Here is a 22,644-nt window from a genome sequence, read left to right as displayed (position 1 = left end):
TATTTATACTAATTCCCTTTTTAAATCCTTCTCACATTCCTATCAATTCCCCCCAGACTCTAACATACACCTACACACTTGAAGCAATGAACTGTGACCCATCCAGACCACAAGACATAGGAGCAGAATTAGGCCATTTGGCCCATCGAGTTTGTACTGTCATTTCATCACAGATTACCCCCCCAGCCTCATTCTCCTGCCTTCTCCCCATATCCCTTCATACCCTGACCAATCAGCACAACCTCTGCCTTAAATATACCCAGAGACTCAGTCTCCACACCCGTCTGTGGTAACGAATTCCACAGATTCACCACCCTCTGCCACCATAGAAACATCCTCTCCACACCCACTCCTTTGAGGATTTTCAACATTCGATAGATTTTAATGAGGTTACCCCTCATTCTTCTGAATTCAGTGAGTAAACGCCCAGAGCCATCAAACACTCCTCATACGACAAGCCTTTCAATCCTGGAATAACTAACCTACCAATCGGCATGGCCTTGGAGTGTGGGAGGAAATCAGGCACTCTGAGCCAATCCACACAATCACAGGGAGATCATGCAAACTCCACCCAAACAGCACTGGAGATCAAGACTAAACTCGCTTCTCTTGCTCCACTACAGCTGTGAATTATTTTTTTTTTTTTTTAAATAGCTGTAACACAAGGAGCCTTGGGTGCAACCACTTGGTTAGATTGCGAATTTGCTCCCCAACCTTTTTTTCCTCAACTTCACTCCCCTTCTAACGATACGAGCTCTGATAAAAGACGGTAGTGTAGGGGTTAGCAGGTGACCCAGGTTCATCTCTCGCTGCTGCCTGTAAGGAGTTTATATGTTCTCTCCTGGACCACATGGGTTTCCTCCCAATTTCCAAAGATGCATCCGTTGGTCAGACACTGTAAATTGTCCTGTGATTAGGACATGGTTAAATCATAGGTTGCTGGGCAGCGTGGCTCGAAGGGCTATATCTCAATAAATAAATAAAATAAATAAATCAGCTGAGGCCGAAGCTTTAGGATGGTAAACAAGCTCCGCAGTATAATGTGGTGAAGTGCCGCCCCACATCTTTCCAAACGTATGGTTTGAATTTTGAGATTGTGGCCCCTGGTCCTGGACTTCACAAACCATCGTTTATATCATAAACACAAGAGATTCTGCAGATGCAGGAAGTCCAGAGTAACAGACACAAAATCCTGGAGGAACTCAGAAGGTCAGGCAGCATCAAAAGAGGGAAATGAGCAGTCAACATTTCGGGTCAAGACGGGACCAGAAAGGAAAGGGTGAAACCAGAAAGGGGTGAAAGGTGAAATGTTTAAGGGGAGCATGAGGGTAAATTTCTTCACACTGACAGTGGTGAGAAGGTGGAACAAGCTGCCAGCAGAAGTGGTAGATGCAGGTTCGATTTCAATATTTAAGAAAAATTTTGATAGGTACATGGATGGTCGGACATGGAGGGCTACAGGTCGATGGGACTTGGCAGAATTATATTTTGGCACTGACTAGATGGCCTGAACGGCCTGGTTCAATGCTCTATGATTCTAATGGTGAGCCCTGGAGTCAACACCCAGAGACCGGCAAAGTCCGGCAGCGTGTCCGGAGATCAGAGGCCTGATGTCTGCAAGTGAGAGTCCAGGGCCAAGAACTGGAGGTCGAAGGCCCACAGGCAGCCTGTGCTGAAGTGGAGGCCTATCCTAGAGCAGATGGGTAACAGAGGGGATACAATTTTAAGGACATTGGGGGAAAGTATAGGGGAGACAACTGCAGGAAACATAAAATTGTGATAGTAGGGGATTTTCATTTTCCACATATTGATTGGGACTCCCATACTGTTAAAGGTCTAGACAGGTTAAAGTTTGTAAAATGTGTTAAGGAAAGTTTTCTAAATCAATATATAGAGGTACCAACTAGAGAGGATGTAATATTAGATCTCCTATTAGGAAATGAGTTAGGACAGGTGACGGAAGTGTGTGTAGGGGAACACTTTGGTTCCAGTGATCATAATACCATTAGTTTCAACTTGATCATGGATAAAGATAGATCTGGTCCTCAGGTTGAGGTTCTGAACTGGAAAAAGGCCAATTTTGAAGAAATGAGAAAGGATCTAAAAAGTGTGGATTGGTACAGGTTGTTCTCTGGCAAGGATGTGATTGGTAAGTGGGAGGCCTTCAAAGGAGAAATTTTGAGAGTGCAGAGTTTGTACGTTCCTGTCAGGGTTAAAGGCAAAGTGAATAAGTATAAGGAACCTTGGTTCTCTAAGGATATTGGAACTCTGATAAAGAAGAAGAGAGAGATGTATGACATGTATAGAAAACAGGGAGCAAATAAGGTGCTTGAGGAGTATAAAAAGTGCAAAAATAATACTTAAGAAAGAAATCAGGAGGGCCAAAAGAAGATATGAGGTTGCTTTGGCAGTCAAGGTGAAAGGATAATCCAAAGAGCTTCTACAGATATATTAAGAGCAAAAGGATAGTAAGGGATAAAATTGATCCTGTTGAAGATCAGAGTGGTTGGCTATGTATGGAACCAAAAGAAATGGAGGAGATCTTAAATGGGTTTTTTGCGTCTGTATTTACTAAGGAAACTGGAGTCAATGGAAATAAGGCAAACAAGTGGGGAGGTCATGGAACCTATACAGATTGAAGAGGAGGAGGTGCTTGCTATCTTGAGGCAAATCAGAGTAGATAAACCCCAGGTCCTGACAGGGTATTCCCTCGGAACTTGAAGAAGACTAGTGTTGAAATTGCAGGGGCCCTGGCAGATATATTTAAAATGTCGGTATCTACGGGTGAGGTGCCAGAGGATTGGAGGATAGCTCATGTTGTTCCGTTGTTTAAAAAAAAGGCTCTAAAAGTAATCTGGGAAATTATAGGCCAGTAAGTTTGACATCAGTAATAGGTAAATTATTGGAAGGAGTACTAAGAGATAGGATCTACAAGTATTTGGATAGACAGGGACTTATTAGGGAGAATCAACACGGTTTTGTGCGTGGTAGGTCATGTTTAACAAATCTATTAGAGTTTTTCAAGGAGGTTACCAAGAAAGTGGAGGAAGGGAAGGCAGTGGATGTTGTCTACATGGACTTCAATAAGGCCTTTGACAAGGTCCCGCATGGGAGGTTAGTTAGGAAGATTCAGTCGCTAGGTATACATGGTGAGGTAGTAAATTGGATTAGACATTGGCTCTACGGGAGAAGTCAGAGAGTGGTAGTGAGGGATTGCTTCTCTGAGTGGAGGCCTGTGACTTGTAGTGTGCCACAGGGATCAGTGCTGGGTCTATTGTTATTTGTCATCTATATCAATGATCTGGATGATAATGTGGTATATTGGATCAGCAAATTTGCTGATGATACAAAGATTGGAGGTGTAGTGGACAGTGAGGAAGGTTTTCAAAGCTTGCAGAGGGATTTGGACCAGCTGGAAAAATGGCAGATGGGAGTTTAATACAGACAAGTGTGAGGTATTGCACTTTGGAAGGACAAACCAAGGTAGAACATACAAGGTAAATGGTAAGGCACTGAGGAGTGCAGTAGAACAGAGGGATCTGGGAATACAGATACAAAATTCCCTACAAGTGGTGTCACAGGTAGATAGGGTAGTAAAGAGAGCTTTTGGTACATTGACCTTTATAAATCAAAATATTGAGTATAAGAGTTAGAATGTTATGACTGAAGTTGTATAAGGCATTGGTGAGGCCGAATTTGGAGTACTGTGTGCAGTTTTGGTCAGCAAATTACAGGAAGGACATTAATAAGGATGAAAGAGTGCAGAGAAGGTTTACAAGGATGTTGCCGGGACTTGAGAAACTGAGTTACAGAGAAAGGTTGAATAGGTTAGGACTTTATTCCCTGGAGCGTAGAAGAATGAGGGGAGATTTGATAAGATATATATGATGGGTATAGATAGAGTGACTGCAAGCAGGCTTTCTCCATCGACGTTACAGGTGGAAACCCTGATTCAGGTGTCAGATGGTGCCTCTCCTCCCCACAGACGCTGCCCGACCCGCTGAGTTTAGCCGCTTGTCTGTTAGTTGGTAGCGATTCTCTGCACCAGAACCGGCCGCGGTCCCCGTCCCCTACCCCGGCATCCCCGTCTTCCCCACCGCCGCGGGAAAGCCTCCTTCTTCACAGTGAAACTCCTCCCGTCCCTCAGGCCACCCCAGCCCCGAGCCGCGACGCTCCCTCAGTGCCGACACTCTGCCTCGCCGCGCTCCTTCGGCACCGGCATCCTTCCGAGGCGCGGCGCTCACTCGGCCCTTTCCCCACAACTCACTTGTCCCAGTTGGAGTCCCAGCCTCCGGTGGCAGGGCTCCAGCTGACGGTCGCCGCTTTCACGCTGCTGTCACCACGTCGCTGTGAGGCGGCCGCAGCCACCACCAAGGCGGCGGTGCCAGCGAGACCGCAGGCCGCCACCTGGAACGCTTTACGGAAGGCCATGGCCGGCGGAACCAATGTCCGGCCCCTCGCACCGCGGGAAGACAAAAGTCTCTCGGACGAGACTTCCGGTACGGAAGCCGGGTGCAATCAGACGGCGGTTCCGATGCACTGCCAATTCCCTGTTGTAACAAGTGAATTGAAATCCTGGGGGGGAGGGGAGAGGGGGGGAAGGGAGAGGGAGAAGGGGAGGGGGGGGAGAGGGAGAAGGGGAGGGGGGGGAGAGGGAGAAGGGGAGGGGGGGGAGAGGGAGAAGGGGAGGGGGGGGAGAGGGAGAAGGGGAGGGGGGGGAGAGGGAGAAGGGGAGGGGGGGGAGAGGGAGAAGGGGAGAAGGGGAGGGGGGGAGGGAGAAGGGGAGAAGGGGAGGGGGGGGAGGGAGAGGGAGAAGGGGAGTGGGTGGGGAGGCGGAAGGGGAGGACGAGTAGGGGTTGGGGTCGGGTGGGGAAGGGGAGGGAGAAGGTTGGGTGGGAGGGGGAGAGCGAGGGTAGTGAAGGTTGGGTAGGTGAGGCCGAGGGTAGTGGGGGAGGGGGATGGAGGGTGGGTGAGTTGCTTCATGAAGTTACTGGTCTTTTTCAGGCACTTGATGGCGGGCAGCAGGATGGAGCCAGTTTTGGGCAGTTCTGACTACCCGTTACAGAGCCGCCCTGTTTCCCCAGAGGGCATGATCAGCTTGTTTGGGTGCCCTCTGCTCCACATCTATAATGGATATGCATAATCCAACCTCTCTGGAAAGTAGAGATGATGCTGACTTTTCCTGATGGTGTGGAATGTGTTTGAGAGGCTGTCAGATGTGCGCTCCTGCAAGTTTGAAACTGACATTCTCTCAACCATTCCCCACCCCAGCTTATGTTAACAGAAAACGTGGAACTGATTAGACCCCTGCCTGAGATCAGAGGGATGTAAAATTAGTGAATGAGTTTGTCTTGCCCACCAACCATACCGAGTAGTTCATCACTGTTAGGGCGTTTTTGGGGGTTAGGACATGTAGAAAAATATTAACTATTAACTGCAGCCACCAATCTTCAGATCTGAATATGGACTATAGATTAAATGTAAAAAGCAGATGTGGAGAATGGGTAAACCACAGTTAACAGGAAAAGCAGGCAATGCTGAGTGAACGTTCGTTTTGGGTGTCAGTAGAAGGAGGTGTGAAAATTAAATGTAATTCAAAGGAAGCATTGTAAATATAGCATTGTCCTTTGATCTTTATCTTATAAAATGTCATATACTAATGGGTCGAGCAGGCCTCTGCCTCTGAAAGGGTTGCAATACGATGCCTGCTGGGTCTCATTTTGTCAAATAAAGAGATTAATTATGTATAAAAATACGGTCAATTATGGAAAACTCTGAACATCCTCTACATAGCACCATCCAGAGACAGAGAAGCAGTTTCAGCGACAGGTTACTATCGATGCAATGCTCCTCAGACAGGATGAAGAGGTCAATACTCCCCAATGCCATTAGGCTTTACAATTCAACCGCCAGGACTTAAGAACTTTTTAAAAGCTATTATTAATGCTTTTTGAGATAGTGATTTAGATGCATATCATATTTTTTACTGAGTTAAGTATTGTATGTAATTAGTTTTGCTACAACAAGTGTATGGGACATTGGAAAAAAAAGTTGAATTTCCCCATGGGGATGAATAAAGTATCTATCTATCTATCTATCTATCTAATTCATTTCTATCAGTTGCATCACTTCGTTCCCAAAACAATTACAGTCTGCATTGAGGTAGTCCCAGGGAAAACAGCAACAGAACGCAGAATGAGTTTATGGTCGCTCATGCCAGGAACGGTTCAGGCAATGAAGTTTGATTTTGGTTTAAGAAACAAATGCAGGGTGTTGTGGAAGGCCCACAGTGAGAGGACAAATCAGAACAGGTCAACAGAGGAGATGTGAGAGAGATTTAGGGATGTAGTTCCAGTGTTAGTGGTTCTAGTCACTAAAGCACACCGACCCACGATGGAGGGATTACACTCTCAGTACCCAGGTCTTTGGAGGCATCTGGAGTCGATTCAGGAACATGGAGATGATGGTTGCCAGTGTGTTGCGACAGAGGTCAGAGACAGTCTCTCACAGGCAAAGCCCTCCCCACCATTGACCACTGCCACAACAAAACAACATCCATCTTCCAGGCCAAGCCCTCTTCTCACAACTACCATCAGAAGGCTTAGGCCCCACACCACCAGGTTCGGGGACAGTTGTTATCCTTCAAATATCAGGTTCATGAACCGGCCTGTATACCTTCACAAACTGATTCCACAAACTACAGACTCACTTTCAAGGACTCATATTTATGACTCATGTTCTCATTAATTTGCAGTTTGTTTTCTTTTACAAATTGGTTGTTTCTTGGTCTTTGTTTTCAATGTAGTTTTCATAAATTGTATTTTTTTCCAGTAAATACCTGTAAGAAAATGAATCTCAAGATAACATATACGTGCTTTGATAATAAATTTATAGTAATACAACACTAGGGCACTGAAACTGACACTTCGGCCCATCTAGTCCATGCTGAACCATTTAAACTGCCTACTCCCACTGGCCTGCACGCAGACCATAGGCTTCCATACCCCTACCATCCATGTACCTATCCAAACTTTAATGTTGAAATTGAACTCATCCACCACTTCCACTAGCAGCTCGTTCCACACTCTCACCAGCCTCTGAGTGAAGAAGTTTCCCCTCGTGTTCCCCTTAAAGATTTCACCTTTCACCCATGACCTCTAGTTCTAGTCTCACCCAACCTCTGGAAAACATATGCTTGCATTTACCCTATCTGAATCCCTCATAAATTTCTATACCTCTATCAAATCTCCCCTCAGTCTTCTACATTCCAAGGTGTAAGTCCTAACCTATTCAAACTTTCCTCAAGTCCTGGCATCATCCTTTTAAATTTTCTCTAAACTTTTTGAATCTTACTGATATCTTTATTGTAGGTAGGTGACCAAAACTTGCACACAATACTCCAAATGAGGCCTCACCAACATCTCATACAACTTCAACATAACATCTCATCTCCTGTACTCAGCATCCTGATTTATGAAGACCAATGTGGCAAAATTTCACTTCAGGACCCTATCTAGCTATGACGCCACTTTCAGGGAATTATGGATCTGTATTCCCAGATCCCTCTGTTTCACTGCTTATCATGGAAGTCCTACCCTGGTTTGTCCTTCCACCTTTGAGAGTGGTGGGAAGGGAGCAGGGATGTGTGCCTGAACAAGCTGCATTATGACCATAGGAGCAGAATGCCATTTGGCCCATCGAGTCTGCTCCACCATTTTATCATGGCTGATCCATTTCCCACTCAGCCCCAATCTCCTGCCTCCACCCCCACCCCCACCCCCGTATCCCTTCATGCCCTGACCGATCAAGAAACTATCAAACTCTGCCAAGACTTGGTCTCCAGAGTTGCCTGTGGCAATGAATTTCACAGGTTTATCACTCTCTGACTATTGTACGATACGGAAGCTGCGAGGCATCAGACTGCTGGACCCTACAGAGGACGGTAAAAACCATTGAGAGGATCACTGGGGTCTCCCTCCCCACTATTGTTGACATTTACCGGGAGTGTTGTACACGAAGAGCCTGAAGCGTTGCTGAGGATCCGCACCACCCATCCCACAATCTCTTCGACCCACTGTCGTCAGGAAGGAGGTACGGGAGCATCAGGACTGGACTGCCAGACTGGGTAACAGCTTCTTCCCTCAGGCTGTGACACAAATGAATACCTTTGCCACCACTGAGGTCTCGTCACTATGTCAGCGAGCTGATTACTGTTTACTTGTGCTGCACCACACATGCATTTTGAGTTAACTTATTTATGGTAATATTTTACGTGTGTGTGATATATGTTTTGTGGGTGTACCGTGCTCTGAAGGAATGTTGTTTCGTTTGGTTGTGATGCACCATCAATAACTCACTCTGAGACGTAAGAAGCGAGATATCGGCTTTTATTGACTGGAAGAATGAACAACACTACATCCTGGAGAATGAGGCCAGGCTCAGTCCTCAATCGCCTTTATACAGGGGTCTGTGGGAGGAGCCACAGGAGCAGTCCAGACAGGTATATGTAGTTCACCACATTCACCCCCCCCCCCCCTTTGTTTTAAAAAGAGTCCCCAGGTGACGAAGTTTCTTACAAGTATATTTACAGGTTAAGTCTATCAGGTGGTCGAATTTGTCGCTGCGATCTACGTAGCTCCGGCTGCAATTGCACAGGTGCTGAAGGTGGTGATTGCACAGGAGACGGAGGTTGTGCTGGTTCTGGCCTAACTGGAGGCGTCAGGGGTCCCTCACGTGTGTGCGAGGCGCCCGGAATATACGCGTACGAGATGCCTGGTACATGAGCGTAGTGAGGAGTCTGTGTGGGGCACGGTGTGCGCGGTGTCACCTCGGGTACAGGGTTCATAGTTACCGTGGTGTGTACGGGGTAGTGGTCTGCTGCTCCTGCGGGCGCCAGGTCATTTATTGACTGGAAGAATGAACACTACATCCTGGAGAATGAGGCCGGGCTCAGGCCTCAATCGCCTTTATACAGGGGTCTGTGGGAGGAGCCACAGGAGCAGTCCAGACAGGTATATGTAGTTCACCACAGGTTGTATATGTACAGTCAGACGACAATAAACTTGAACTTGAAACGTTCAAGGTTCCTTGAATCTGCTCCATTATTCAACAAGATCTGGCCCCAAAACCACTTTCCTTCTCTCTTGCCATACCCTCCAACCACCTTATCGTATAGGTGCCTGTCACTATTTGTATTTTTGTATATTCCCGTTTGTAACTTGTTTTGTGTTACATTGTAATTGTACAGTAGCGCTGCCACAAAACAACTTTCATGACATGTCAGTGATAAATCTGATTCTGTGTTCAGGGAACACAGCAGCGAGATTAAACACAACCAGCTCCTACAGAGAGCAATGTGCTTATGGCGAGTTCCAAAGTTCAAAGTAAACTTATTATCAAAGTATCTCATTTTCATTCATGCATTCCCAGTAGAACAAAGAAATTCAATAGAATCAATGAAAAAACACATAAAAACCAACAAAGAACGAATGTCTAAAAGGCTAAAAGATGAATAAATAGATATCTCTTGCTTCTGTCGGATAAGGTGTCTGTGTGTGACAGATCTCGGAAGACCTCTGCATTCGAGCGGTTTCTCTCTCTCTCTCTCTCCCCCCCGATGCTGTCAGAGGATAGCAATCTCAGGATTGCCACCAGTGCGTGCAGGTGGGTTTAGAAATAGTAAGATAGTGCAGATCAACATGTGGCTGAAGACATGGTGCAGGACGGAGGGCTTCAGATTTATAGATAATTGGGCAGTTTTCCAGGGAAGGTGGGACCTGTTCCGGCGGAACGGTTTACATCTGAACTGGAGGGGGACAAATATTCTTGTGGGTAGGTTTACTAGAGAGGCTCCAGTGGATTTAAACTAGATTTGGGGGGGGGGGGGGAGAGGGGAACAGTGTAGGAACAGATGTATGGGAGAAGGAAGAAAAAGACAGTAAAGTTCTTTGTACTGTTAGAGATAAACAGAGAGGAAGAGGTGGAGAATTTCTTAAATGCATTTATTTTAATGCTAGGAGCATTGTAAGAAAGGTGGATGAGCTTAGAGCATGGATTGATACATGGAAATATGATGTTGTAGCTATTAGTGAAAGATGGTTGCAGGAGGGGTGTGATTGGCAAATAAATATTCCTGGATTTCGTTGCTTCAGGTGTGATAGAGTCAGAGGGACAAGAGGGGGAGGTGTTGCGTTGCTTGTCAGAGAAAATATTACAGCGGTGCTCTGTCAGGATAGATTAGAGGGCTCATCTAGGGAGACTATTTGGGTGGAACTGAGGAATGGGAAAGGTGTAGTAACACTTATAGGGGTGTATTATAGACCATCAATGCTCCTCAGACAGGATGAAGAGGTCAATACTCCCTAATGCCATTAGGCTTTACAATTCAACCGCCAGGACTTAAGAACTTTTTAAAAGCTATTATTAATGCTTTTTGAGATAGTGATTTAGATGCATATCATATTTTTTACTGAGTTAAGTATTGTATGTAATTAGTTTTGCTACAACAAATGTATGGGACATTGGAAAAAAAGTTGAATTTCCCCATGGGGATGAATAAAGTATCTATCTATCTATCTAATGGGGAGCGAGAATTGGAGGAGCAAATTTGCAAGGAGATAGCAGATATTTGTAGTAAGCACAGGGTTGTGATTGTGGGAGATTTTAATTTTCCACACATAGACTGGGAAGCCCATACTGTAAAAGGGATGGATGGTTTGGAGTTTGTAAAATGTGTGTAGGATAGGTTTTTGCAGCAATTCATAGAGGTACCAACTAGAGAAGGGGTGTCATGGTTTCTTGTGCCCCACAAACGACCAGGAGACGCAGAAGATTCTTCAAGAAGTGTTAAACTTTAATTTGCAAATCAAAAGCTGAGACAGTCAGTGAGCTAGTCACTGATTGTGCATAGCATTTTTTATAGCAATCTCCTGGTTTAGTTGCATTAGCATATCCAATCGGTCTACAGTTGCGTATCACCAGTACATCAGCTCCCGACTTCCCACTATTGTTTCTACCCCATTAACTTAAGCATGTTCTAATCCACTTTTTGGGCCACGTGTTACCTCATCCCTGGCCACAGTTATCTCTTAGCTAGCCTCTCATTAACACACCATTATCTTCTTATTTGGCTACATTCTTAAGTCACTGATGTGTTCAATAGTACAGAGACAATACAGAGATTTAATTCTCCTACTAAATTGGATACATACATAGCAAATACAAAGCTGACTACATAGTTTTGGTTACACAGCAAACAATGCAACTTTATACTCCAATAGGGGCAGTGTTGGATCTCCTGTCAGGGAATGAGATAGGTCAGGTGACGGAGGTATGTGTTGGGGAGCACAATGCCATTAGTTTCAATATAATTATGGAGAAGGATAGGACTGGACCCAGGGTTGAGATTTTTGATTGGAGAAAGGCTAACTTTGAGGAGATGCAAATAGATTTAGAAGGAGTGGATTGGGACAATTCGTTTTATGGGAAAGATGTAATAGAGAAATGGCGGTCATTTAAAGGTGAAATTTTGAGGCTACAGAATCTTTATGTTCCTGTTAGGTTGAAAGGAAAGGTTAAAAGTTTGAGAGAGCCATGGTTTTCAAGGGATATTGGAAACTTGGTCAGGAAAAAGAGGGAGATCTATAATAAATATAGGCAGCATGGAGTAAATGAGGTGCTCGAGGAATATAAAGAATGTAAAAAGAATCTTAAGAAAGAAATTAGAAAAGCTAAAAGAAGATACGAGGTTGCTTTGGCAAGTAAGGTGAAAATAAATCAAAAGGGTTTCTACAGTTATATTAATAGCAAAAGGATAGTGAGGGATAAAATTGGTCCCTTAGAGAATCAGAGTGGACAGCTATGTGTGTAGCCGAAAGAGATGGGGGAGATTTTGAACAATTTCTTTTCTTCGGTATTCACTAAGGAGGATATTGAATTGTGTAAGGTAAGGGAGACAAGTAGGGAAGTTATGGAAACTATGACGATTAAAGAGGAGGAAGTACTGGCATTTTTAAGGATTATAAAAGTGGATAAATCTCAGGGTCCTGACAGGATATTCCCTAGGACCTTGAGGGAGGTTGGTGTAGAAATAGCAGGAGCTCTGACAGAAATATTTCAAATGTCATTAGAAACGGGGATGGTGCAGGAGGATTGGCGTATTGCTCATGTGGTTCCATTGTTTAAAAAGGGTTCTAAGAGTAAACCTAGCAATTATAGGCCTGTCAATTTGATGTCAGTGGTGGGTAAATTAATGGAAAGTATTCTTAGAGGTGGTATATATAATTATCTGGATAGACAGGGTCTGATTAGGAATAGTCAGCATGGATTTGTGCGTAGAAGGTCATGTTTAACAAATCTTATTGAATTTTTTGAAGAGGTTATGGTGAAAGTTGACGAGGGTAAATCAGTGGATGTTGTCTATATGGACTTCAGTAAAGCCTTTGACAAGGTTCCACATGGAAGGTTAGTTAGGAAGGTTCAATCATTAGGTATTAATATTGAAGTAGTAAAATGGATTCAACAATGGCTGGATGGGAGATGCCAGAGAGTAGTGGTGGATAACTGTTTGTCAGGTTGGAGGCCAGTGACTAGTGATGTGCCTCAGGGATCTGTACTGGGTCCAATGTTGTTTGTCATATACATTAATGATCTGGATGATGGGGTGGTAAATTGGATTAGTAAGTATGCAGGTGATACTAAGGTAGGTGGCGTTGTGGATAATGAAGTAGGTTTTCAAAGTTTGCAGAGAGATTTAGGCCAGTTAGAAGAGTGGGCTGAGCGATGGCAGATAGAGTTTAATGCTGATAAGTATGAGGTGCTACATTTTGGTAGGAATAATCCAAATAGGACATACATGGTAAATTGTAGGGCATTGAAGAATGCAGTAGAACAGAGTCATCTAGGAATAATGGTGCATAGTTCCCTGAAGGTGGAATCTCATGTGGATAGGGTGGTGAAGAAAGCTTTTGGTATGTTGGCCTTTATAAATCAGAGCATTGAGTATAGGAGTTGGGATGTAATGTTAAAATTGTACAAGGCATTGGTAAGGCCGAATTTGGAGTATTGTGTACAGTTCTGGTCACCGAATTATAGGAAAGATGTCAACAAAATAGAGAGAGTACAGAGAAGATTTACTAGAATGTTACCTGGGTTTCAGCACCTAAGTTACAGGGAAAGATTGAACAAGTTAGGTCTTTATTCTTTGGAGCGTAGAAGGTTGAGGGGGGACTTGATAGAGGTATTTAAAATTATGAGGGGGATAGATAGAGTTGACGTGGCTAGGCTTTTTCCAACAAGAGGACATGAGTTGAGACTTCGGGGGCAAAAGTTTAAGGGTAACATGAGGGAGAATTTCTTTACTCAGAGAGTGGTAGCTGTGTGGAACGAGCTTCCAGTAGAAGTGGTAGAGGCAGGTTCGGTATTGTCATTTAAAGCAGAATTGGATAGGTATATGGACAGGAAAGGAATTGAGGGTTATGGGCTGAGTGCAGGTCAATGGGACTAGGTGAGAGTAAGCATTCAGCAGGGACTAGAAGGGCCGAATGGCCTGTTTCCGTGCTGTAATTGTTATATAGTTATATGTTACTGAAGTTCTGCAATTTATGGATTGGATTGAGGACTTCTTCGGCTCTGTTTTCATATTCTACATTTTCACCTGTCTTTCACGTTGCCATTGGCACGATTTGCTAGCTTTTTTGTGCTAGGAGGGGGTTGGGGGTTTGAGGTTTGATATTCTTGTTGCTGTTTGCATAATTTTTTGCGTGTGGGAGAGGGGCTGACGATTGCGTTGTTTGCACAAGTTTTTTTGTGTGGGGGTGTTGATCATGTTGCCATTTGCAAAATTTGGTTTTTTTTGTGTGTGGGGTAAGGCTGATGTTTTTCTTTGAACAATGGTTTTCTTTGTTTCGTGGCTATCTGGAGAAGATAAATCTCAGAGCTGTATACTGTATACATACTTTGATAATGAAACTTTAGAGACTGATAGAGATAACAGGTAAATAGATAGATATTGAGAATATGAGTTGTAGAGTCCTTGCAAATGAATCCATAGGTTGTAGGAACAGTTCATTGTTGGGGTGAGTGAAGTTATCCCCTCTGGTTCAGGAGTCTGATGGTTGAGGGATAATCACTATACCTGAACCTGGTGGCATGGGACCTAAGGCTCCTGTACTTCCTGCTTGATGAGCAGAAAGCATGGGCTATTTGTTCTTCAACAATTCTGGTTGAGAAATCTCATTTCAACTGGAAACCAACAGGGTCTCTGCTGCTCCTCTTTGTAAAGTCTACTCCAAGACACAATAATGATGGAGGTTTTGCAGAATACCTGAATTCCACAAATAATAATGTGCAAGATTATGGTTAATCACGTGTAGTTCCCTTTCACTTAATGGGAGGGTTAACGCTGCCAACTTGAGCGAGGGCGGTGCTGGTGTGTTCAGCACAGTTTACTCGTCTCTGCACTGAACTGTGGCTGTGGGCTGCAACCAGCGGCTCCTGGGCCGGCTGCAGTGGCTGTGAACTCACTTTTATGAACTTCAGTTCTAAAGGTTATTTTCTTACTTTTTACTGTTTGCACGACGTGCTCTTTTTCCTGCACATTGAGTGTTTGGTGGTCTTTTTTTTAGTTTTAATGGGCTCTTTTGGGTTTCTCTGTTTTGTGGCTGCCTGCAGGAAGATAAATCTCAAGGTTGTATATAGCATACATACTTTGTTAATAAATGTACTTTGAACTTTCCTTCAGGGTTGGGAGTATCCATGAAAGGAAATTACAGAATATAGGAAGTGAGTTGATTCACCCTTTCCTCCATTTTTCTTTCATTCACATACCAATCTAAGAATCTTTTAAATGACCCTGATGTATCTACCACTATCACCACCCCTGGCAGTGCGTTCCACCCATCTACCAGTCTCTGTGTATAAAATCTATCTCTGATATTGCCCCTGTACTTTCCTCCAATAAACTTAAAATTATGGCCCCCATTTCCACCCTGGGGAAAGGTGCTGGCTGTCCACTCTATCAATGCCTCTTATCTTGTGCACCCCCACCAAGTCACCTCTCATCCTGCTTTTCTCCGAGGAGAGAAGCCCTGCCTTGTTCAACCTTTCCTCATAAGACATACCCTCTAATAGCATCCTGGTAACTCTCCTCTGCACCCCCTCCAAAGCTTCCATAATGAGACGAACAGAACTGAGTGAGTCTGGTCTAACCAGGGTTTTATAGAGCTGCAACATCACCTTGAGGCTATTGAACTCAATCTCTGATTAATAAAGACCAACTCATCATATGCCTTATCAACCTGAGCAGCAACTTTGAGGGATCTATGGATGTGGGCCCAACGATCCCTCTGTTCCTCCACACAGCTCAGAATACTACCATTAACTTTGTACTGTGCCTTCAAATTTGACCTTACAAAGTGAGTCACTTCACACTTTTCCAGATTGAACTCTCCTCAGCCCCATTCTCCGTCCTATCAATGTCCCATTGCAACCTTCTACACAATCCACACCACCACCAACTTTTGTGATCTTAATAACTGGAAGGGTGGGTTAGTAAGTTTGCAAAAGACAGAAAGAGCAGGATTACCAGAACAGATCTCTGTGGAACACTAGCCACCAACCTCCAGGCAGAATATGCTGCACTGTTACCACCCCTCTGCCTCTGTAAGCAACACAATACTGAATTCACGCAGCCAAGTTTCCTTGGATCGACCTTTCTGAATGAGCCTACTATGGGGAATGTTATCAAATGTTGTAAAACTGAATTTTATAGGAGCATCATTGAGAGTGTACTGACAAGTTGCATCTCCATCTGGTAGGGGAGCAGATGAGCATCAGACCGGAAATCCCTACAAAGGACTGTGAGAACAGCTAAGAAGATTATAGGGGTCTCCCTACCATCCACTGGGGACATCTATCAGGAGCGCTGCGTACACAGGGCCCTTAGTATTATCAAGGATCCCACCCATCCATCCAGCATCCTCTCGGACTTTCTGCCATCAGGCAGGAGACTCCAATGCATAGAAACAAGAACAGTCAGGATAGGAAAGAGTTTCCTCCCTCAGGCCGTTAGGCTTCTGAACTCCATCACATTCAAAGAGTCACTGGTTAATCTGTTCTGCACCTTACAATGTTTAATCTATGCACTTTGTTTATTTATGAGTAATCCGTCTGTAGAAGTTATCCTGACTTTCCTAAATTATTATGTGTTTTATGTGTGTTATGTGAACTACTGTGTTTTACACCCTGGTTCAGAGAAACATTGCCGTTTGACGATATACATGTGTATAGTTAAATGACAATAAACTTGACTTGACTTGAATGCTTTACTAAAATCCAGATTCACCACTCTAACTTCATCAATGTGTTTTGTCACTTCCTTGAATTAGTCAACCAGGCTCATGAGGTACAACCCTCCTCTCACAAAGTCATGTTGATTAGCACAAACTCTGCTTCTCCAAATGCTTGGAAATCCTGTCTCAATAAATCCTCTCCACTGAAGCAAGACTCACTGGTCTATAATTCCCAGGATTATCCCTATTGTTGTTTTGTTCATTCATTAAGTCAAGTCCGACTCTTCGTAACCTCATGGACCAGAGGGTCCATAGGGTTTTCATGGCAAGACACGGAAGCAGATTGCCAGGCCTTTCTCCCGCACAGATACTGCTGCTGCCCAGGTTGGTTCCTGGCTGGGTTCGAACTCAGGATCATCTGCCTTGAAATCCTGTGCTGATGCCACAACACCAGTCAGCCCATTATCCCTATTAGCATTTTTGAACAAGGGCGTACATTTGCCATCCTCCAATCTTCTGGTATTACTCCTGTGGCCAGTGAAGGTGCAAAGATCATCACCAACAGCACAGCGATCTCTTCCCTCTCTTCTTGTAATAACCTGGAGTGTACCTCGCCCAGCTCTGGGGACTTAACTATCCTAATGTTTGTTAAGAATTCCTGTACAAACTCTTCTATAATGTCAACATGTTAGCCTGTGCTACACTGAACTCGCATTTGTCAAGGTCCTTCTCATTGATGAGTACTGAAACAAATTAATTAGGTCCTCTCCTACCTCATCCAACTCTGGGCACACGTTTCCTCTCCTAATCTTGATCGGTCTTACCCTCCTTCGAGTCATCCTCCTGTTCTTCACTTACACATGGAACTCCTCGGGGTCTTCCTTAATCCTACCTGCCAAGGCCTTCTCATGCTCCCTTGTAGCTCTCCGAACTCACTGATTAAGCTGCTTCCTGGATACTTTATAACTCTCAGGAGCCACGTCTGATTTATTTATCTATGTATTTGTTGAGATACAGCACGGAGTTTTCCAAGATCTGCCTGCTGATCTGTTCTGCTGCTCTTGGGGGTCTACAGAATAGAGTGGTTGCTCTTCCCGTCTCTGACTTCCACCCAAGCTGTAGACGATCCCTCCACAATGTCCTCTCTTTCTGTAGCTGTGATACCACCTCTCCCACCTCTTTTACCTTCCTCCCTGACCCTTTAGAAACATCTAAACCCTGGGACATCCAGTAACCATTCCTGCCCTTGTGACAGACACGTCCATGTATTGGTCACAACACCATAGTTCCATGTACAGATCCATGCTCTAAGTTCATCACCCTTGTTCCTGATACCTCCTGCCTTTATGCCTATCCTTCTTCACAGACTCTCTGCACATTACATCTACCTTTACACCAACTGATCTACCTTCTGTCCTATCCCTCTGGTTCCTATCCTCCTGCCAAACTTGTTTAAACCGTCCCTAATAGTTCTAACCAACCTGCCTGCAAAGAAATGGGTCCTTCCTGACTTCAGATGTAACCTCTCCTTTTCCTACATTCCCCCAAGAGAGATCCCAATAAACCGGAAATCTGAAATCTTGCCTCTTCATTCATCTGCCAGATCATTCTATTCTTATTCTCACTGGCACGTGGCACAGGCAGCAATCCAGAGATTACTACCCCTGAGGTACTGGTTTTCAGCTTCCTATCTAGCTCTCTCTGCAGAACCTCATCCCCTTTCATTGGTATCAATGTGTACCACCACTTCTGGCTGCTCCCCCTCCCCCTTAAGAATGCTGTGGACCCAATGCAAGATGTTCCTGACCTTGGCAACTAAGGAGGTGACATGCCATATAGGAGTCTCTTTCACGCCCACAGAATCTCTTGTCTGCTCCTCTAACACCACCACTCTCCTCCTCCCCACCCTCCTCTTCTGAGCCACAGAGCAAGACTCAGTGCCAGAGATCTGGTTGCTGCAGCTTTCCCCGGTATGTCCTCCCCCACAATGGTATCCACAGCAGCATACTTATTATTGAGGGGCACGACCACAGGGTACTCTGTGCTGTCGGTCTATTCCCTTTCTCGACAATCATAAGCAACTTAGGAGTGCCTACCTCCCTGTAACTCTTATCTATCACCTCCTCATTCTACCCTCCAAGGCCTTCTCTTGTCCCTAATAGCTCTAATGAAGCCATCCACATCCGTCTCCAGTTCCTAACACCGTCCATAAGGAGCTGTGGTCAGATGCACTCATTGCAGGTTTAGTCATTAGAAACTCTGGTGGTCTCCCAAACTTCATTCAAGAGGACCACACCACTGTTCTGCTATAACTTGGGCCATGGCCTCCTCTACTGCTATGATGAGGCCACTGTCAGGGTGGAGGAACAACACCTCATACTCCATCTGGGTAGCCTCAAACCTGACGGCATGAACATCAATTTCTCAAACTTGGTTTTTCTCATTCTGATTACCCTCTCACCCCTTCTCTTCTCCTCTCCAGCCCACTACCACCATCTGGTGCCCCTCCTCCTTTCCTTTCTCCCATGCTCTATTGTCCTATGTATAGATTCCTTCTTCTCCAGCCCTTTACCTCTTCCAGCTTCTCACTTCATCCTCCCCATCACCTCATCTCACCTGTCAGCCTGAGCTCCTTCCCTCCTCCCACCTTCCTATGCTGCATTTTGTCTCCTTCCCTTTCAGTCCCGATGAAGGGTCTCAGCCCAAAACGTCCACTGCTTATTTTCTCTCCACAGATATTGCCTGACCTGCTGAGTTCTTCCAGCATTTTGTGTGTGTTGCTCTAGATTTCCAGCAGTCATAGAAAAGAAAAAAGCCATTTGGCCCATCTAGTCCATACCAATTCATTTAAGCTGCCTAGTCCCACCAACCTGCTCTGGAACCATGTACCTATCCAAACTTCTCAAATTTTGAAATCACAATTGCATTCACCACTTGTGCTGACACTCATTCCGTGCTCTCACAACCCTCATGTTCCCCTTAAACATTTCACCTCCTGTAGCTGTAGCATCTGCAGAATATCTTGTGCTTATGATCTGGATGTTGGTTGAGAAGATAGAATTCATAAGGTTTGTGTTTCTTGGCTTGTGTTTGTGGCCACATTTGAAAATGGAAAATAAGTTTTATTTTATTTAATTCAGAGATAAAGCACAGTAACAGGCCCTTCCGTGGCACCCAGTTGACCAATGAACCTACTAACCCGCACGTCTTTGGGATGTGGATCGCCCAGAGGAAACCCAGGCAGTCACAGGGAGAATGTTCAAACTCAAACTGAACCCTGGTCGTTGGCGCTATAAAGCGTTGCTGCCATGCCACCCCCATGACTGTGGTAACGGAGGGCGATACAAGGTTATAATGAAGGCACGACATTCAGAGTTTGAGAAGGTTTCGTTTGTCACCTAAAACACTCGCAAATTTCTGCAGATGTACCATGGAGAGCATTCTAACTGGCTACATCACTGTCTGGTATGGGAGGGGTGAGCTGGTATCGAAGTAAGCTGCAGAGAGTTGTAAAATTAGTCAGCCCCATCAAGGGCACTACCCTGCGTAGTATCCAAGACATCTTTAAGGAGCGACGCCTCAAAAAGGCGGCATCCATCATTAAGGACCCCCATCACCAAGGACATGCTCTTTTCTCATTGTTACCATCAGGGAGGAGGTACAGGGGCCTGAAGGCACACACTCAATATTTCAGGAACAGCTTTTTCCCCTCTGCCACCTGATTTCTGAATGGACATTGAACCCATGAACACTACCTCACTAAGCTTTTATTTTTGTTCATGCACTACTTATTTAACTATTTATATACTAACTGTAATTCACAGTTTCTTTTTCTGCTATCATTATGTACTGCATTGTCCTGCTGCCACAAAGTTAACAAATTTCACGACATATGCCGGTGATATTAAACTGGATTCTGATTCTGAAGGCACAATGAAATCAGTCACCTTCACTGATTTGAAAGCTACAATTCGCATTCACACTTGATGTCATCCATATCCAGTCATGAAACTTAGTTGGCAAACAAACCAGAAATTCTCCAACTTACAAAGTTAGAGTCAAGGTTGGATGAGTTCAGCAAGACTACATCAGGGAAATGAAAAAAGACAAAGCATTGCTTGTTTCCTTGTTAGTGTCTGCTGCCTATAGACTTCTATCATCAGGAACCCCCAGCATCCCAGGAAAGGCTCTCTTCTCACTGCTGCATTATCATCAAAGTACATCACCATTTTCTCGCAGAAGAACAAATACAGTGGAATCACTGAAAAACTACAGAGACTAACAACCAACCAGCGTGCAAATACAAAAAAAACTGAGAACACGAGTTCCTAGTCCTTGAAATGAGTCCAAAGGTTGTGGAATTCCTCTGCTCTCTTCCTCTTTCTCCCACAATCCTTCTGGACTTGACCACAGACCCAGACGTAATTGACTTTCTTCATGCTCTCTCCACTGACATAACTTGTTTAAGACAGATTCAGTTGGCCCCACAGCTTGGGTCAACCTTGCTGGTGATTTTCTGACTGTTAGGCCAGTTCAGGAGACTGATGTTTGAAGGGTAATAACTGTTCCTGAACCTGGTGGTGTGTGAATTGAGGCTCCTGTACTTTCTTCCTGATGGCAGCAGTGAGAAGAGAGCATGACCTGGGAGGTGGGGGTCCCTGATGATCTTTTTCTGCGATCATGTTTCATGTAGATGCACTAAATGGTAGGGAGGGCTTTATCTGCGATGGACTGGGCCGAACCCACTACCTTTTATAGGATTTTCCATTCAAGGGCATTGTGTTTCCATACCAGGCTGTGATGCAGCCAGTCAATACACTCTCCACTACACATCTACAGAAGTCTGTCAAAGTTTTAGATGTCATGCCGAATCTCCGGAAACTCCTTGGGAAGTCGAGGTGCTGCTGACCATTCTTTGCAATTGCACTTGTGTGCTGGGCCCAGAATTGGTTTACTGAAATAATTACAGAGGAATTTAAAGTTGCTGGCCCTCTCCACCTCTGATCCTCCATTGATGACCCCTGGTTTCCTTCTCCTGAAGAACTTGTGTCTTTGTGATCTTTGTAAAAACCTCAGTAATACTCTCAGCTAATGTTTTTGTTGAATGGAGTTATACCCGCCATAAATGAGTGTTATTTTGAAGAAGTCATTTGAAATGATTCAGGTTTCTGTTAAATTTATTTAAAAGCAAGTTCTGAAAATATAAAGATTTTATAGACTTGTCTTTTGTAATGGTTTCTACAATAAAACAAGACTTTAATATTACCGCTAAATACAATAATCAGGTGGTTAAGGAGGCATACCAGGCTGATTGGAACCCACCAGCTGTATCTACTTGGCTTTAAGTGCAACATCCACATGAAATTACACAGTAAGGCTTGAAATTGTATTTTTATTATCCACTCATTCGTTAGTTCCAATTTTCCCCTCTGATTGGGCCCAATAGGTTTTCTTTTGATTTTCCAGCTTTGATTTTAGCAACTCTAGTATTGAAATGCAACAAAAAGCCCGTAGAGAAGGCAGACTGCGTCAATGCCTGAATTCCTTTTCCCCACACGCCTGCCTTTTGTAGACACTGGGATAATTGACTGTGTGGTTGAATACGGCAACTCGATCCTGTCTTCAAAAATGGTGAGCGATTTGAACACAGCCCAAAGTCACTGCAAACCCACTGCCGGCGCTGGCCAGAGATGAGGAAGTCAGGGACAAATGCCCTAAAGCCATTCTGGGGAGGGTCAGCCCTCCAGCACAGTCCCAGGATTATGCCTGGAGTCTAATAAGTGACCCTGCCCTCATCGACACTGATAACTGCAAAGGAGTTATCTACCAGGTAGATCTACCAGTGAGAGTACATCTACCAGGTTAAGTGGATAATAAAATACTCTAACAAGCAACAACCTTCAACCAAAAAGTACATTTTCCAATTGCTTAGCTTTACAGAATACTGACTATAGGAAATAAATAGTGTAGCAATTCATTTTTCCCCACTTGTATTTTCTTTGACAATGTTACAAGCTGCTACATTAACGCAACGCTCTTTGGTGGCTGCCTAACCATCTATTATCACATCATCCAAGTCACTAGGAAACGCACGAGCAGGGGATGTGGGGGGAAAGAGACACAACAGCATGAACTGACGGCTGTTAATATCCATTGGTCTACCTGTGAAAAGTACAAAAACTAAAATACAACTGTTAACATTTCAGAATGTTGTTAGCAGGACAACGCTGGTTAAAGACCAATCCATTACCCGCCCAGTTAAAACAATTCAAATGTCTTCAGAAAGAAAAAAAATCTTGCTCATTTCACTAATGATTTGAACTGATGTACAAGGAAAAAACTGTGTGCTATTCCA

The 22,644-nt window shown here is 44.4% G+C and overlaps 1 protein-coding gene across 5 annotated transcripts in view; it reads right to left on the bottom strand.

Annotated features, from left to right (window-relative positions):
- The window catches only part of pgam5 (PGAM family member 5, serine/threonine protein phosphatase, mitochondrial), a 100,446-nt gene extending 95,955 nt beyond the window's left edge, over positions 1-4,491 (bottom strand). Inside the window, exon 1 of one of the 5 annotated variants that reach the window (XM_073051919.1) lies at positions 4,268-4,491. In XM_073051919.1, coding sequence (XP_072908020.1) covers positions 4,268-4,431 — 164 coding nt within the window. In that variant the 5' untranslated portion in view covers positions 4,432-4,491. The remainder of the gene's footprint in view (positions 1-4,267) is intronic. The other 4 variants (XM_073051915.1, XM_073051916.1, XM_073051917.1 and 1 more) reach the window with 4 other exon arrangements.
- Between the last annotated feature and the right edge of the window lie 18,153 nt (positions 4,492-22,644).

The sequence above is a fragment of the Hemitrygon akajei genome, chromosome 7 (genome assembly GCF_048418815.1).
Source record: "Hemitrygon akajei chromosome 7, sHemAka1.3, whole genome shotgun sequence".
In the NCBI taxonomy this organism is placed as follows: Eukaryota; Metazoa; Chordata; class Chondrichthyes; order Myliobatiformes; family Dasyatidae; genus Hemitrygon; species Hemitrygon akajei.
This window is presented reverse-complemented; position numbering and strand designations above follow the sequence as displayed.